The sequence below is a fragment of the Zophobas morio genome, unplaced genomic scaffold (assembly GCF_036711695.1).
Source record: "Zophobas morio isolate AGI-343-1 ecotype UQ-CSIRO unplaced genomic scaffold, CSIRO_AGI_Zmor_V1 ptg000004l, whole genome shotgun sequence".
In the NCBI taxonomy this organism is placed as follows: Eukaryota; Metazoa; Arthropoda; class Insecta; order Coleoptera; family Tenebrionidae; genus Zophobas; species Zophobas morio.
Window position 1 is genome coordinate 11,414,656 of NW_026972109.1, and position 16,047 is coordinate 11,430,702.

The 16,047-nt window shown below is 36.0% G+C and overlaps 1 protein-coding gene across 5 annotated transcripts in view; it reads right to left on the reverse strand.

The window, feature by feature from the left end:
• The window catches only part of LOC135141486 (serine/threonine-protein kinase tousled-like 2), a 72,195-nt gene that overhangs the window by 26,877 nt on the left and 29,271 nt on the right, over nt 1–16,047 (reverse strand). The window contains exon 1 of one of the 5 annotated variants that reach the window (XM_064072633.1): nt 7,205–7,489. The exons of 3 other annotated variants lie outside the window; for them this stretch is intronic. In XM_064072633.1, coding sequence (XP_063928703.1) covers nt 7,205–7,229 — 25 coding nt within the window. In that variant the 5' untranslated portion in view covers nt 7,230–7,489. Of the gene's footprint in view, nt 1–7,204; nt 7,490–16,047 lie in introns of those variants that run through there. One more of the 5 variants, XM_064072667.1, reaches the window with a different exon arrangement.

The window sequence follows — 16,047 nt, forward strand, 5'->3', positions numbered from 1 at the left end:
ATACAGGGCGTGGCCGGATCCTCTTTTTTTCCTCTCTGCATCAGTCAAGGGTTCAAATTATCGCGCGCTACGCTTTGATCCGCTTGTGTACTTAAAAGGAATTCACACCCGTTTTGTCAATCGCGCGGTTAAAATTTTGAAAAATCGCACTGGTCCGACTTCAGCCAAATCTACTAATGATTAAAAAAACCGTCAAGTCAAAGTGCCTGTGGCAAAAAATGCTCCTAGTAGTTGTGAGTCACTTAACGTCACCTCATTTGTCCCGAAGGCAATAAAAAGCGAAAAATTAAGGCGACCCTTTTTAAGTGCCGCTTACGCAGCTGGGACTTTGTCAAGCAAACTTAAGAAATATGGCAGAGTAAATTGACACTTTTATAAGTTCATCAACCACGTGAGAAGTGGAAATCACCCCTAACTCATAATTTTTGCAAGTTGACGAAATCATAAATGTCGGTTGTACAACTATGCCTTAAGTTATCCAATTTTCATTAATAAATTGATTAATAGAATAAACGTTCTTTGCCACCTGTTTTTAAAAGGTTACCGGTTTCGGTTATTAAACCTTCTTTGGATTTCAAACCGGCAACCTTTTAAAAGCAAAAAAACGTAGCAGCGAACGAACGCCTAAATCCCCCACTTTATTAATAATACTGCAAGCTCCATGATTAAGTACCCTATCGGAATTTTCGTGGGCCACCGATCAACCTGAACCGTATTGTAGTTTCGTAATGTGCACAATTGCTCATTTCGGTGGTCAACAAAATAAGGAGTGTCCGTAATTCCTGTTTTCGCGACAGGTTTTCCAATGAACTCGGCCCTTTAGCGTAGACGAACGGTTCTTTAACCAGCATTCTGACCTTGATACACTACGTTTTATGTCAGTTAAGTAACGACACACGTTTCGTTTGTCACGAAATTTTTAAACGTATGTAAATGTTCCGAACCCCTCCGTCTGCTCGAAAGAGCGACGTATGCGTTCGACCGAACGAGCACAGGGTGCACACGTCACCTACGACGAATTATACAGAACGTCTCACGCAATCCGAGACTAAATCTAAATACCAGGGCGTGGCCGGATCCTCTTTTTTTCCTCTGTACATCAGTCAAGGGTTCAAATTATCGCGCGCTGCGCTTTGATCCGCTTATTGCTCCCGTTTGTTCCAGGTGAGCTGGCCGTCCACAGAGGTGGCGGTTTTAATATGCGGATAAGTGCTATTTCACACCGGAATTTTAACGTAACGCCGAAACGGATCAATACATTCACGTACATGTAGACATATTCGGTTTTGCAGAAATTGAGTGACCAATAAAATGAGCAGATCGCAAGATGAAAATGCGACGGCGAGTCCACTCGTGCTTATCTTGGGGGTGTCTGCGTATCCAAATAAATTGAACTTTGTTCATAAATAGCAACTTCACGGGCGTCGACAAGGCCGCCATTGTCATTAGTTTCTACGAGCGGATTACGATTACCTACTTGAAAGCAGTGGCGTGTAGATACGGGAAATTTCTGGAAGGCCCCGATCCTGACCACTGCGTTTTTCGGACCTCAAACGCGAAATGTTAATGCAATATAAATTAAAGCCGAGTTCAAAACGTTCATTACTTATCTTTAATCCGTACGACTTTATTTAATGAAGCTCGTCACAATCGATATGACAACTTGATAAAATAATTCATGGATTCTAGGTCGGTCATTCATTGACTTCATTTTTATTTCCAACGTTATGAAAAGGAAATAAGTTGCTTCTATTACAGAACTAATTTGCACCATATTGGTAAAATTCTTTCTACTTGAATTTAAATGGGGTTTGCAAAAGGTGAGTGCGATCACAGTCACTAATAATAACATCATTTTTGCAAACAAACATTTTCCACTAATTTTTAAAGTATATGTACACAACATCATTGTATATTATCACCAGCAACATGTTCACAAAATTCAATGGAAATAATATGCACTAAAAGATCCTTGAACTAATATCCCAGTTCGCTCTGCATTTTTCTAGAATCTTTGAGCTCGCTTACACTTATATTACAATTTATGTTTTTTTTTTTTTTTTCAAAAATATGAATTATTCTAAAGGCCTAGTTGCCCCCGTGGGTTCAGAACATATGTCAAATTTGGTCTGTGACGGGAGCTATAAACGACCAAAGTAACACAGACATAATCTCGAGCGGTTTATGCAGATTTATGAAGCCATGGCAAGAAAAGAGCATGACAAACCCTCGGATGCTCCCTGTTCGTAGGTAGAAAATCTGAGGGTAGAGCACGCTCTCATAAATCCTAATAAACTATTCGGACATTATTTCTGTTACGTTTGTATTTAGTGCCTTAGTCACACGGGTCAAATTTAAGTTGTACGACTATAACACACAGAACTTTTGAAAATACCTTTTATGAAAATAATTTCACGATTTTATATTTATCTATTGCAGAAGCGAGAAATTACACATTTAGAAAGGTCACAAGTCCATTCAAATATCCTTCAATAATTAATACATATAATTAATTTACGGAAGTCCACGAGAAATAATTTTGAAGCGATAAAATTTTTTCGAAATGAAAATATCTCGTAATTGTAACAGGCTCAATTCAAGGTTACAACAATATTTCAATCCTTACGTAACTGTATTCACAGCGCAAAATAATCCAGCATATTGAAAATGCATAATTTCTTTGTAGCCTAGTTAGCAACTAACTTTTCATCAAGTCAGTAATGAACCTCTTCCACGACATTCTACGAACAATACCGTGCTTACGATGACTACAGAAAACGTGCCAACGATGACAATGTCAAAACGATTGAAACCGCATCACCAATGGTAGTTTCGTTTGAACGTAACTTGTAGTACTCTTGGCACAAATCAACAATATTCTCATAATTCAACAGATCAAATTTCATTGGCACTGTTCCTAAAAATGTCAAAACTGACAATTACTTGAGCCTATATTTGATCTTTATGTAGACACAATATTTGTATTCATTCGTCATACAAGCAGAACTTAATTGAGTAATGTGACTTTAAGTTTGTGTATTCTAACCAATCGATATCATTTCCTGACTTTTTTGTATATTTTTAAACGTATTCAACAATCCCGATTGAAAAAAAATAGATCGCGAAACTGCCACACTTCGTGATACTGATATTTTAGTTTCCACTAACCAAAGTTACGACATACGCTTATAAAATTTTTATTTCCTTTGACCCTAATTTTATAAAATATGTACTACTGCACGCACCTCTTATACAACACTTGAATGCATCACTTTCTTTGAAATTTTAATCGTCCTTTTTAATCTCTTAATCACATATACCTACTGCAATTAATGTTTATTGTGCACTTTGGAATTTTTTAATGTTTGCGGTTGGCTTTTCCTATTTATCTTGCGTTAGATAAGTAATTTTAATTTTTCCTGTCCGCGTAAAACAAATTCGCCACGCTTCAACCACAAGAACACCAACTTACAAACCACGTGCCGCTCTAAAGCAGGAAACATTGTATTGATTTTAGTTACACCTAAACTTATTAAACGTCCAGGTTCCACTTCCGCATACACATATAGACATATAAATGTAAAAACACTTACTGACATGCATTAAAAGGCACCCCCTCACCCCTACCCCATGCACCACCACTGCATTTTCATCCTCCACAGAGCAACAATCATAAAAGTCGAATCGCGTTATGTCCTCAGGACGATCATATTTTACTGCCAGCATCTAAATAATTCACGTCGTGATTCCGACGACTCGAATCGAACAAAAGAAGAAATTTAATAATGGCGTCTAAATAATAGAGAAAAATGTATGTAGGTCGCCATTAATTAGCCCCCATATCTATACGTCGATATTTTACGACCGTGCGTCCCATACCTACACCATTCTGTTTACTTATTGATGGGCAATCTTCGTTTCACCATAAATATTTAAGCAGACGGCTGTATGTATCGGCGGAATGCCTGCCATTTTTGTGTGGAAACAAACGGCGGCAGCGGTTAATACATGCCGCAAGGTCAGGTGCGAGCACGGCAACCTCGGGGATAAAATGGATCGATTTCATCTCTCACTCGCCTCTGCTGCACCAACAAACTGTCTACCTCGTTTGGAAGTGGAAGCATGCAAAAGCGCCAATTTCGAATCGCGAACGAACGTCGAAAATTATCCCACCGCTGCAAGCAAGCACAAAACTCGAACCGTTCTGGCCGCGAACTTGACTACTCGCGGGAAGTTTAAGGCGACCAAAACATGCAAATTATGTGAAAACTAGTGTAAGTTTTTTGAAACATGCGTGGCTTCTTGCCCTCGATCGACAAGAATCTGCCAAGATTGAGTGTCTATTCGTTCTATTGGGTGTACGTCTTTTGTTGTCGCAACGTTTGACCTATACGTCGCTGATAACGCCACAGATTACAAGAAAAGTTGACCTGGGAGTGCAAAAGACACCTTTACAGGTCAACTTTTATAGGCTGTGAAATTGCGATTTTATAAAAAAGATCTCTTCCACTTGGTTCGTATTTTTCGTCGGCATTGTAAGTTCTTCCGTAGGACTCAAATATGTTTCAGCAAATTTTGTTCAAAGCCAACGCATAATCAATATTTTCTTGGAGATATCTAGTTACTAAAGAAAATCAGTTTCGGATATCAATCTAATTTCCGCCACGGTTTAAAATTTTTGTTACTGTTTTCTCTTACGGCCAAATTAATGAATCAATTCTGGGAATCAACAGAGGCCTTCATTTCAGCCGTGTGAGTCACGTATCTTCGGAATGGCTGAGTGGTCACATCGTGGTTACAGTTAAAAATATCCACGTCTACGTTTTCATTGAAACAAAATGATGATAACTTACTACAAATCATCGAAAACTGTAAATAATTCAAAACCATACAGATTAAATTACGGTGACACTCTAAGAACAAATGTAAAACATTGGACAACAGCTTACAAAGAACGAAAAGCTTACAGACTAGATAGTGTTTTAGGACAAACGTTAAAATGACCCATGATCACTTAGAATGTTACGAGGATTATAAATCTCTTGTACTAACACACCTTGGTCTAGCAAATCTGGAAGTTGATTTGCCTAATTTGTATCCTCTTCGTGTTTTGTGGTCAAAATTTCAATGTTTACAACAGTTAATGAACTTTTCGTGTACCAAAGACTATTAAATATTATGTCTTACTAGTTATTTCTTTCACTTTTACAAGATTTACCTACATTAACCTTGAAACAATGGGTCAATTTTGACGATTCTCGTGGTCAAGAACTAAAGATACCCGAAAATTTAAACATTCTTGTGACCACAATAAACTGACTTCGATGTCGAACAAAATACGATCACGTGTCTGTGCTGTATCCCGTTTTGTATATATCTGTCTTTAGTTTTGAGCATAGTTTTCAAAATCTGGTGAACCTTCGATGTTTGTTTGGATCGTGGTGGGTGAAACCGGCCAGAAGCAGCCAATGCACTGAAACGAACCATCAAGAATTTCTCTTTTTTACCATTAATCTCTACAGTAGACGAAAATGGTAACCATTTCACGACTTTACCATCCGGATAACACGAAAACATGCAGTGAAATTTTCCAAATCTACGAAATAGAAACGTCAAGTGGTTCATTGTCGACTTAAATGTATAGGTATCGTTTTAGTGGCAAATCTTTCGTCGCTCGGTGTAATCGCGTCGGTGTCGAGGAGTTTACGCCCTTCGATTCGTAACACACCGGAGTCGACATTTTTAGTCTCGTGTGTAGAATGATTCACAAATGGATGCTGTGGGAATGTGTCGCATACTCTTGGCACGGCTGTACCGAGTGCGGATCGGCGCGAGTGAGAGATTCTAGACACCCCCGGTCCCCCCGACACCGAATGTTCGACCTGATGACGGTTCCATTTCAACCAGAAACGGCATCTCTCCGGTTTCCCGGGATTCCGACCTCTTTTCTCCATTTTGAAGTTGATGAAAATGGCACAGTGTTTCGGCCGGGGAGGAATTTACATATCCAATTTCTTATACGGCGGGTATTCGATACGTGACATTATTCATACGTATCGATATGGCAGAAGTCGGTGACATTCGGATATGTATGTATGGGGTTGCGATTTCAGACAACTTGGCGATGTTCCTCGAATCTATACAAGTGATGGATGCTGGGACATCAGTCAGCGTAAGAATGGGGTTTTTGAGATGGATTTATGTACGTCTGTACGTACGGTGTTCTGTGGCTGGAGCGCGGCGCAACGTGTGCGGCTCTACAGGTCTCTGTGAAGTTGTTAACATCTCTCGAACACAGGGCGGCTACTACGCGAGTTTTGGTTCCAGTTGTGTGCACGAAGCAAATCTAAAAATAAATACGGTATTGATCTGGCGTAGGACTAACTACACCAGGTTTAGAGAGAGGTTGCTAGTTTTGACGGGTGCGCAATGAAATTAAAAATTCACGTTAAGTAGCTTCGAACGCAGATGATGTCTTTGGTAGGTGGAGGTTTGAATCGTCGACGATGGATCTAGGAAATCGCCGGTGCTAATTCTACGGGGTCGACAGATGTCGCGATTCAGTTCAAACATGTATACGTAAAATCGTGACGAGGTAAGACGACGAGAGACTAAAGTGCCCTTTGACCCCTATCTTGGCGGCCACAGAAATCAATACGTTACCAAGCAAGCTCTGTCCGCAATATGTGTAGATATACACTACGACTTGCAAACATAGCGACGAGCTAAATCGTGTATCTCGAAAAGGCGACAAAGAATAAGTGGATCGGAACTCTCGTGCACGTGGGTTAGAAGAGGAAGACGATCGGGAGGGAAGAGGAACGGTGTAGACGAAGACGGACAGTTCTGCGGTCATAATACACCTTTGGGCACACACAATCGAAGCGGAGAGAAGTGGCCGACCCCTCGTGCGAAAAGGGCCGTCGTCGTGGTAAAAACGCAAATAATAACTTGGCACGAATGAATCATCTGGACGAGGATCCGGCAACAACGCACTTCCTTTGGAACGTTTCCCTTTAACGCTTCCCATTCGCTTCGGCTGTGGCGTTCCATGGCGGATTTCGGCCACCACGTGACGGGGGACGTCTTGGTTAACGTAAATTATCGATTGAAAGGTAACTAACATCCGTGGCCGAGTGGCAGGCAACTCCCCGGGGTGAGAGTAGCGCCGAAATGTACGCAGTTAGCAAAGCTGGGACCTTACCAACAGAAGATCTAAGTACAGCCATGGCATATCAGCGCTGTAATCCGGGGGCGGCACCGACGGCACTCACACACCCCTGGCGGCACTTGCACTGCACTCGCACCTCATCACTAGTCTCGCTCCGGGGTTCGGTCTGCGGATCTGAACTGAATAACAAGGCAAAGTTTAGAGCGCACTCGTCGGTGATGCACTGCGGCCGCCGCACGCTGCTGTTGCTAATAGGCGCCATCCGCCATGTTACCGCCTTGCTTTGATATGTGTATGCGATAGGGTAAACAGAGACGGGCGGGCGCACAGCGCGCCTTTGTAACCGGCAGCAGAAGCAAGATGTGACTCTCCGAATCCATCGGGACACGTCCTCGACCGCCGACGCCAGCCTCTATCCGAGTGAAATATCGATTCCGCGATCGCCCTTGTGCATATGTACTGCTTGCTCCCTTCGAACGGACGAATAGGTGAAAATGTCGTGCTGATAAGACCGACGAATGCGACCAACTGTCTGCGGGGACCCGGGACTCTTCTTCTCGTCGGCCGGACGGCGAAAGTGGAAGCCGCGATCTGGAGGGCTCTTAATCTCGAATGCCTTTATGGGCGGAATTCACTGACGTTACGAACACATTAAAACTTTATGTCCGATTTTCGAGTACGGAGAGGAAAATGGCCTGCCGGAGCGGCGCGGGGATTTCTACATACTTCCGGTCGAGATACCGTGCAAGATAGAATGCTCGAAAAAATCTTGTTCCTGTATCCGGGATTCATTCATTTCTATATACATAGTTCGTGCATATCGCTGCTCTTGGCAAGGTGCTAGTCGACGTGTTACGACCGTGTAAATAAATCCCTAGAGAATAATGAGGATAATTGAGAACAAGGAACTAGTTTACTTTTTCCAGGGAGAAAAGTGAAAACAATTACAAACTACGACAATAAACCAACTACACACAATTGGAGTTGAAAAAGACGAATAAGTTGTTGGAATTTTCTCCATTTGTCAGCTGAATATCAAGGAAAATTTTTAAAAATATGAATACCATCAAACTGTGTCAAAAAATAATCACGAACTGACAATTTAATAACAGAACCAGCTTTTAAGTTGTCACAATAAACGGAGAAACTTCAAGCATCATTAAGCAGAAATCGTAAAACCGTCAACATATTTTTTAAGTCGAAATCTAAAAGCGACTCTTGAGTCATTCACAAGACTAAGCAAACCCCGGTTGTATTATTATAAAAAAAAGTTCACACCCCGCAAAAACTTGTTTCACTATTGCCAATATAACCGAAAGTAAAAATTCAAACTCTAGTGAAAAAATTAATTACGAGAGAAATTTCCGAAATTACGATTTTCAAAATAAATTTACTTAGCTAAAAGACGTAAAAATCACTTTCATGGAATGTTTCCAATTCCGTTCAGGAAATACGTCACTTCTAATTCACTACACTGGAATCCAACAAGGGGACAACTAAATGACCGGAAACTTACACTAATGCCTCTTTACGTACGCTTTTTTCCGATAAATTGAGTATTTTTGTTAAACTGTTGACACCCCTTATATATATTTTCCTATCAAGCTTTCATATAATATTTTAATAGAAAAAATTATAAAAACGTTCCATCACAAGAGTGTCAAACTAAATTGAAAAATTGGTATTAAGTTTATTTCGACAGAACTTCCCTCGCTCCTGACGTACAACTCCAACAAATCTTACTCTGATCAATAAAAAAAATATTATGAGGTCATAAACATACACGCTGACGCCTTAATCACACGTCCACGGACGGGTATATACTGAGTTAGTGCTAATATTATCGTGTGTTTATTTTTTTCTGTACAATTAGCCGCTTAAGAAAAAACTCAAAGCGGATTCGTACACCACAAGTATATTATTGTATAATGACGTCATCATGGTGGGGATGATTAACCAAATTTTGATTAGCGTTTTACCATCTACATTACATTTCTAATACATATACGTACAAAATTTAACTTACGCTCAGGAAGTAAAAATAATCAAGAACTGACAATTTAGTGACAGGATGAGCTTTTCCGTTGCCACTGTTAACCATAAGAACAGAAATGAACATCAAAGCATCATTAAATAGGAGAAAGTTCAAGCGTCATTAAGCATAAATCTTAAATACGTCAACATATTTGTATAAATTCGAAATCTAACAGAAAATCTTGAATCCTCCACATGACCCAATAACACGAGGCGTTTATTCATTGTCTATGCAAAACAAAGTTGTATTAATAGATAAAGTAAACAATGAACTTTAAAGTTTAAAAAACTTTGAAAACTTTGGAGCATTTTCACTATTCTTTGTTAAAGCACTCAAAGTCCGAAACTTTTCACTATAATTCTAACTCTATTGAAGAGATCAAGACAGAAATTCTGAAAATACAATTTTGAAAATAATTTTATTTTGTTAACAGTTATTTAACAGTTTCTACCGACAACTGTTGACACTCGTTGTAAATATTTTTAATATGTAAACAAGCTGCCAATATAATTTAACAAAATAATAATAATAATAATTAAATAATAGGTAACTTGAAAACGATTACTTAATTGTCAAAACAATACACATATCCTGTAAAACTCAAATTTAATGACATATTCATTGAATCGCATACATCAAAAAACATATAAGACTAGTCTAGCTGCTGTTTTCTATTTTTCTTTTTCAAATACTTAAGTTTACAAGGTATTTCTAAACTACTTTTACCTTCTATTAACCTTCACATGTTTTAAAAAAAAAATCAAGTGTTACGCATGTGACATTAGAGATAATACAGATAATAAAATTAACAACCCCAAAAACTGTTTATCACGCGACCTGTATATTTTTTTACAGCAAACTACATAAAAATATATCTTTGATAAGTTCAAACAATATTTTCTTCCATATTAAAAACAGACACCGTAATAATTTTGACTCTGTTTTTGTATATTAACTATTTATTTAATCTAGCCTTGAATGTATAAAAAGCCCATTGTTGTGGAACAAAATCTAGGACCCTAGTATACAATCCGATTTGGTATTAAAAATTTAAAATAATCGGCGCCGGACGATTACCGTTGTAATCGTTGCGACCCCACTGTTGAACTCACGCTACGGTACCTCTACTCATAAGCAAGCTATTGCAGAAATCCCAGACAACTGGTATATCGGGATCCTTATATCAAGATTACGAAATAAAAGAACAAGACTTTGCCAAGGTAAGACGTATTGCGCTTTGATTAATTACTATGGAAACAATTATGTCAATAAACACTGAACTGCTATTAATCATAGCTCGTGCAGTTCTTAATCGCAAAAACTACACAGTAAAAATGTGTTTAATCTAACAAAAACTGTAATTCCCACTACTACCTATAATACCGATTAAATTATATTAGTTGCACTAATAAAACCATATAAATACGGTGATAAAATGGTTTCAAAACTAATTAAAACAACATTAAAATTTTGCATGAACAACAGACAAACTATGCTGCCATAGCGCATAAAAAAATAGCGTCAATTCAATAAACTTATAATCACTGTTATTAATTCACCACGTTTTATTTATTTATTTTTTATAAAAGCGGTGGTAAATTGTTGCATATTTAATTCTACAAGCAACAATTTACCATTGAGCAGAATTCGCTTTGTTCCACTTAACTTGAATAATGTGTTAAAAATAATCAAAGTTAATTCAGCAACCGTGTTGTTAATTTCGAGACACCATTTTTGCGTGTAAATAAACAAAATTACGCATTCCGGAGTTAAAATTCTGTTCCCGTTTTTGACCTACACCGCCATACAAAAATAACCCTCAATTTCCACTAACGAATCCTTCCGTCTAAATATTCCAAGCCGAGCACCCGCCCACATCTGCAGTCCACCCTAAACGTCACGCCTGGAAAATTCCCCAGTGTCCATCCTACTTACACCCCAAAAGGACCACGATACCGCATTCAAGGTGTCGGATTCCCTTTCCCGGCAAAAACCGTGACCGAAAACAGCGCCTCAAAAATCCCGAATTTCGTGACATCAACGGGGCTCACGATCGATCAGTTCGACGAATATGCATCATACATCCACAAGTGTCGAAACTCCCAACCTCCCTTTTTGTACCGCCCCAAATCTACAACTATCGATCCGCTTTACTGCAAATACATTCCTCCCTTCGTCTTCGATTAATAGAGAAACTCCCTGATTAAAACCGCCGGTGTAATCGCCGTCGCCGTCCATAAAATACCGAAAAGTCCGTGTGACATTAGGGAATCGTGGAGGGCAGATGAGAGAGCAGTCAGAGGCGGATCAATGTAGCTGCTAGGGAGTCCAAGTGCAATTTACTCAATCCCGCCATCTGCACGCCCGCCAGGACACCTCTTCCTAACACACTTCAACAGGGAGAAGAGAATATTCGGGACTCGCCGCCGCTCTCTCACGCCACCTCCGTTTAAATTCGCAGCTTTTTAAAGCTCTCGGGGGACCTTGGAGCGCGCCAGTGGCGGAACTCCCCGAACAAAATACTTGCGGATATTAGGAGATTATCAATCGGGGAAGATGACGGATAAATTAATTTTGCGAAGTTTCTTTTCAGTCATAGGTGTCAGCCCGTCAAAATAAAGTTCGCATCACACATTGTTTACACAATATATTACGTAGTAAAAGTTCTAAGATTATTTAGCGAACGGTTTTTAACAGTGTTCGTCAAGTTAAGAATGACACATCCTAAGGCTGACTAATTTTAACTTATTACAAAAATTATTTAAGAAATATTGAGGCGACTTATGCAATTAATACCTTGCATGTTATAGCTGACGAACTTTGGCGGCACGGTTGACATCATCAGGACGAGGAAAAAATCGTTAACACTTATTTTCTACGATCCACGTTTTTTTTTTTTTAATTTGCTCGTAGGATTTCAATACTCAGCTTCGGTCTCGTTTCACAAATCGACTTACTTTCAACTAGTGAGTATTTATTTGCAATTAACGTACGTGCACATCACACAAACGAACAACTTATTCTAACATTTTAGAAAGCATGAGAAATTCAGCAAAATTGATCAACACAAATAAACGTTTACAGCATCATATTTAAAATATAAATCTTCTTGAAAATCGTCAACTGGATTATCCACATAAATAGCATAAGTAATATGAAAAACCGATAAAATCAAAACATCCTTCATTACGAAAAAAAATCCAAATTCATTTGAACAGTCTTCAAAGATTTTTGAAAATTTGTAGGTCAATATAATTTGAAAGTTAAATTTTCCTTTTAAAAATGTTTTCGTCAAAAATAAAATATTATTTAACTTAATTAGAAGATCGAAAAGTTAGCCATGTGATGAGCACGAGTAGTGAAAGCACGCGATACGATAAAAGAAAGAATGTGTTATAAAATGTTGTTAAATGTGAAGAGTTTTAATAATTGGAGTTGTTAAAATCGCTTCCCATAAAAGTGAACTTTTATGACCGAACGGCAGCAGGATTAGTATTCTCGTTATCAAGATTGTTTTTTCGCTATTCAATGTTAAAACGGTTACAAACTCAAAAATAAAATCTGCAAAAATCTTAATAACTCAATTTACAATTTGGTGAATACACTCCCAGACGTTTTTTAATTTTTTTCGGTTTCCACATGTGTTAGAATAAAGTTATGTTTTCTGTTCATGAATACATTAATGTTTTACTTTTTAGAATGTTTTTTACAAAAGATCGATAAATCGCAGGTAACCACAAAAAATTCAAGTGTCTGGGTTTTTTTTTGTCTAGCAGTGTATTTACACTTCGATTTATTCGAGGATACGGTCAAAATTTCAAGACTCATTAAATTCTAGAAATCATCTGAATAAAGTTAACACAACTTGAATACAACACGAATTACTACCAAAAGTAAAAAAAATAAGTTTTGGAGCTCTTGAAACCATATTGATTTTTTAACAAGTTCAAAAAATTAGTCGAAGGTTATTTCAACAGAACTTTCCTCGCCCCTGAAGTACAACAAATTATATTTTTTGTTGTGATTTTTGTTTTCTGATGAGCTCGGTTTCATTTTGGTTTGTTTCTTCAGTTCGATTTGCAATTTTTCGAGTTTTCAAGTTTAAATTTCTCACTTTTTCAACTTTCTCGCTTTTGAATTACTCAATTTTTCAATCTTTCGATTCTTTAATTTTTCATTTCTTCAAATTTTCTATTTGGAATTTTTTGTTCTGGTTTTCTATTTTCTTTATTTTTACAATTTTTCGATTTTTCAATATTCTGATTTTATAATTTTTCATTTTTTAAAATGTAAAATTTTTCAATTTTTCGGTTTTTGCATTTTTTTCCTTTTTTCAATTTTAGATTTTTCAGCTTCTCGATTTTTCAATTTTTCTAGTTTTCATTTTAATAATATAACTTATTTTAACTTTTTTATTCCTTTATTTTAAAAGATCATAGGGGAGAGATCAAGACCTGTTGTATAGTTTCCCCAGTTCTAATTCGGTTTTATGATAGTACCCTATTGTGTAAAAGTTAACTTCTTTAACAATAGATTACTACTGCCGGTGACGGGACAGTCATAAATAAGGATTTAACCATTATACTGTATAACGGCAGTAATCTATTGTTAAGGAAGTTAACTTTTACACATCATAAAACCGAATTTGAACTGAAGAAACTATACCCAGGTGCATTACAGAACTATTATAATTTTTCAATAATCTGAAACACAGAAAACAAGCCTATGGTCAAATTAAATTAAAAATTAAAAAATTAAATTTAAAAAAATATCACTTTTTCAATTTCACGACACTAGAATTTATCCATTTTTCGATAGAAAACAAGCCTATGGTCAAATGAAACTAAAAATTAAAAAAATTAAATTTAAAAAAAATATCACTTTTTCAATTTCACGACACTAGAATTTATCCATTTTTCGATTATTGGAATTTAAAACTCTTTCATTTATTCGATTTTTCAATTATTTGATTTTTAATTTTTTAATTTCTTCATATTTCATTTTTCATTATTCATCTTTCATGTGACAGTTTTTCTACTTTACAATTTTGACTATTCTATAATTTTTCGATTTTACAATTTTTAGGTTTACTAAATTCTGGATTCGATTCGTTTTTTCTTCTTTCCAATTTTTCGAATCTTTTTTTTTTCGATTTTTAAGTTGCTCAATTTTTAGTTTTTCAATGTTTCAATTTTTCGTTTATTCAGTTCTTCAATTAGCAATTTTTCGATTTTCCACTTTATCGATTTTGCAATTTCTCGTTTTTTCAGTTTACGATTTTTCAATTTTTTCCGATTTTTTAGTTTTTCGAATAGAAAAAATTGAAACACTAAAATCAAAATAAAATTACGAAAAGGTATAAAATAAAAACTTTGAAAAAAACGAAAAAACTAAATATTGTTAAACCAAAATAGTGAATATTACAGTAATCGGAGAATGGGATAATTGAGAAATCCAAAAATTGCAAAATTGAAAAATTTAAAAATTAGAAAATCGAGGAATTGAAAAATCAAAGATTGAAAATTAAAAAAATTGAACCAACGACAAATTATAAAAACGGAAGAAACACTGAAAAAATAAGGGAGACGAAAAAACGAAAAATTGTGATATAAAATCGGGACAACGAAAATCAATTTTATAATTTTTCGTTTTTTAGTTTTTCGATTTTTAATTCTTCGGGTTCTCAATTTTTCGAATTTTCAACTTTTCGAATCAAAAAAATGGATAAATTGTAAAATTATAAAATTGAAAAATCAAAAAGAAAAAAAAAACGAAATGTATAAAATGAAAACTTTGAAAAATCTAAAAAGTGGAAATCAAGAGCACAAAAAATTGCAGAAACGAAAAATTTAAATATCAAAAAGCGCAAAATCGAAAAAACGAAATTGGTATCGTAAATTCGAAATTTTGAAAATTAAAGAATTCAAAAAATCGGATAACTGGAAATCCAAAAATCGGGAAGATGAAAAATAAAACTTGAACTTGAAAAATGGAGGAAACGAAAAATTGAAATTTTGAAAATTAAAGAAACCGAAAACGGATAACTGGTAATCCAAAAATCGGAAAGATGAAAAATAAAAATTAAGAACTTGGAAAATAGAGGGAACAAATAAAAAACCTGGAAAGTGAAAAATAAAAGTCAAGAAGTTGAAAAATTGAGAAAAGGAAAATTTGAAAAATCGAAACATTAAAAATTGAGGAACTGAAAAATGAAAAATTGTAATATCGAAAAACAGTAAAATTGAAAAACTGCAAATCGAGAAATTGAAAAATTTGGAAGCCAAGAAATTGAAAAAATTATAGTAGAAAGAACGAAAAATTGTAAAATCGAAAAAAAAGGAAAAACGAAAAATTGTGATATCAAAAAATTTGTCGAAGGTAAATAAACTCAGATTATTCGAAAAATTATAAGATTTGCTTTTCACGAATTTAACTTTTTTTATGATAACCCAAAGAAGTTAAAATAAAGACATGTATGTAATATTAAAGTAAATACAAAGAAGCATGCTACGCGTTTGTTTCAAGTGAGCTTTTCCATTAAAAAAATTTGTGACATCAACATTTTAGCAGGACAATTTGAATAGATACAATGTAATGCTAATAATAACAGTAATCAATAGTACAATCAATATAATAAATTGTCTCATTCATTCATTTTTTTGAGTCACCGGTATAAGTAATTCTAAAAACTATGAGTACATTGATAAACCACAAGCGCAATCATAATATTTTGTATATTTCAGAGAACATTTATTAGGCAAACTTTTGAGATGACGTCATCCATTTTTTGGAATAAATTTTGATTAACAATTTGATGACTACGATAACATTAAAACGTTCG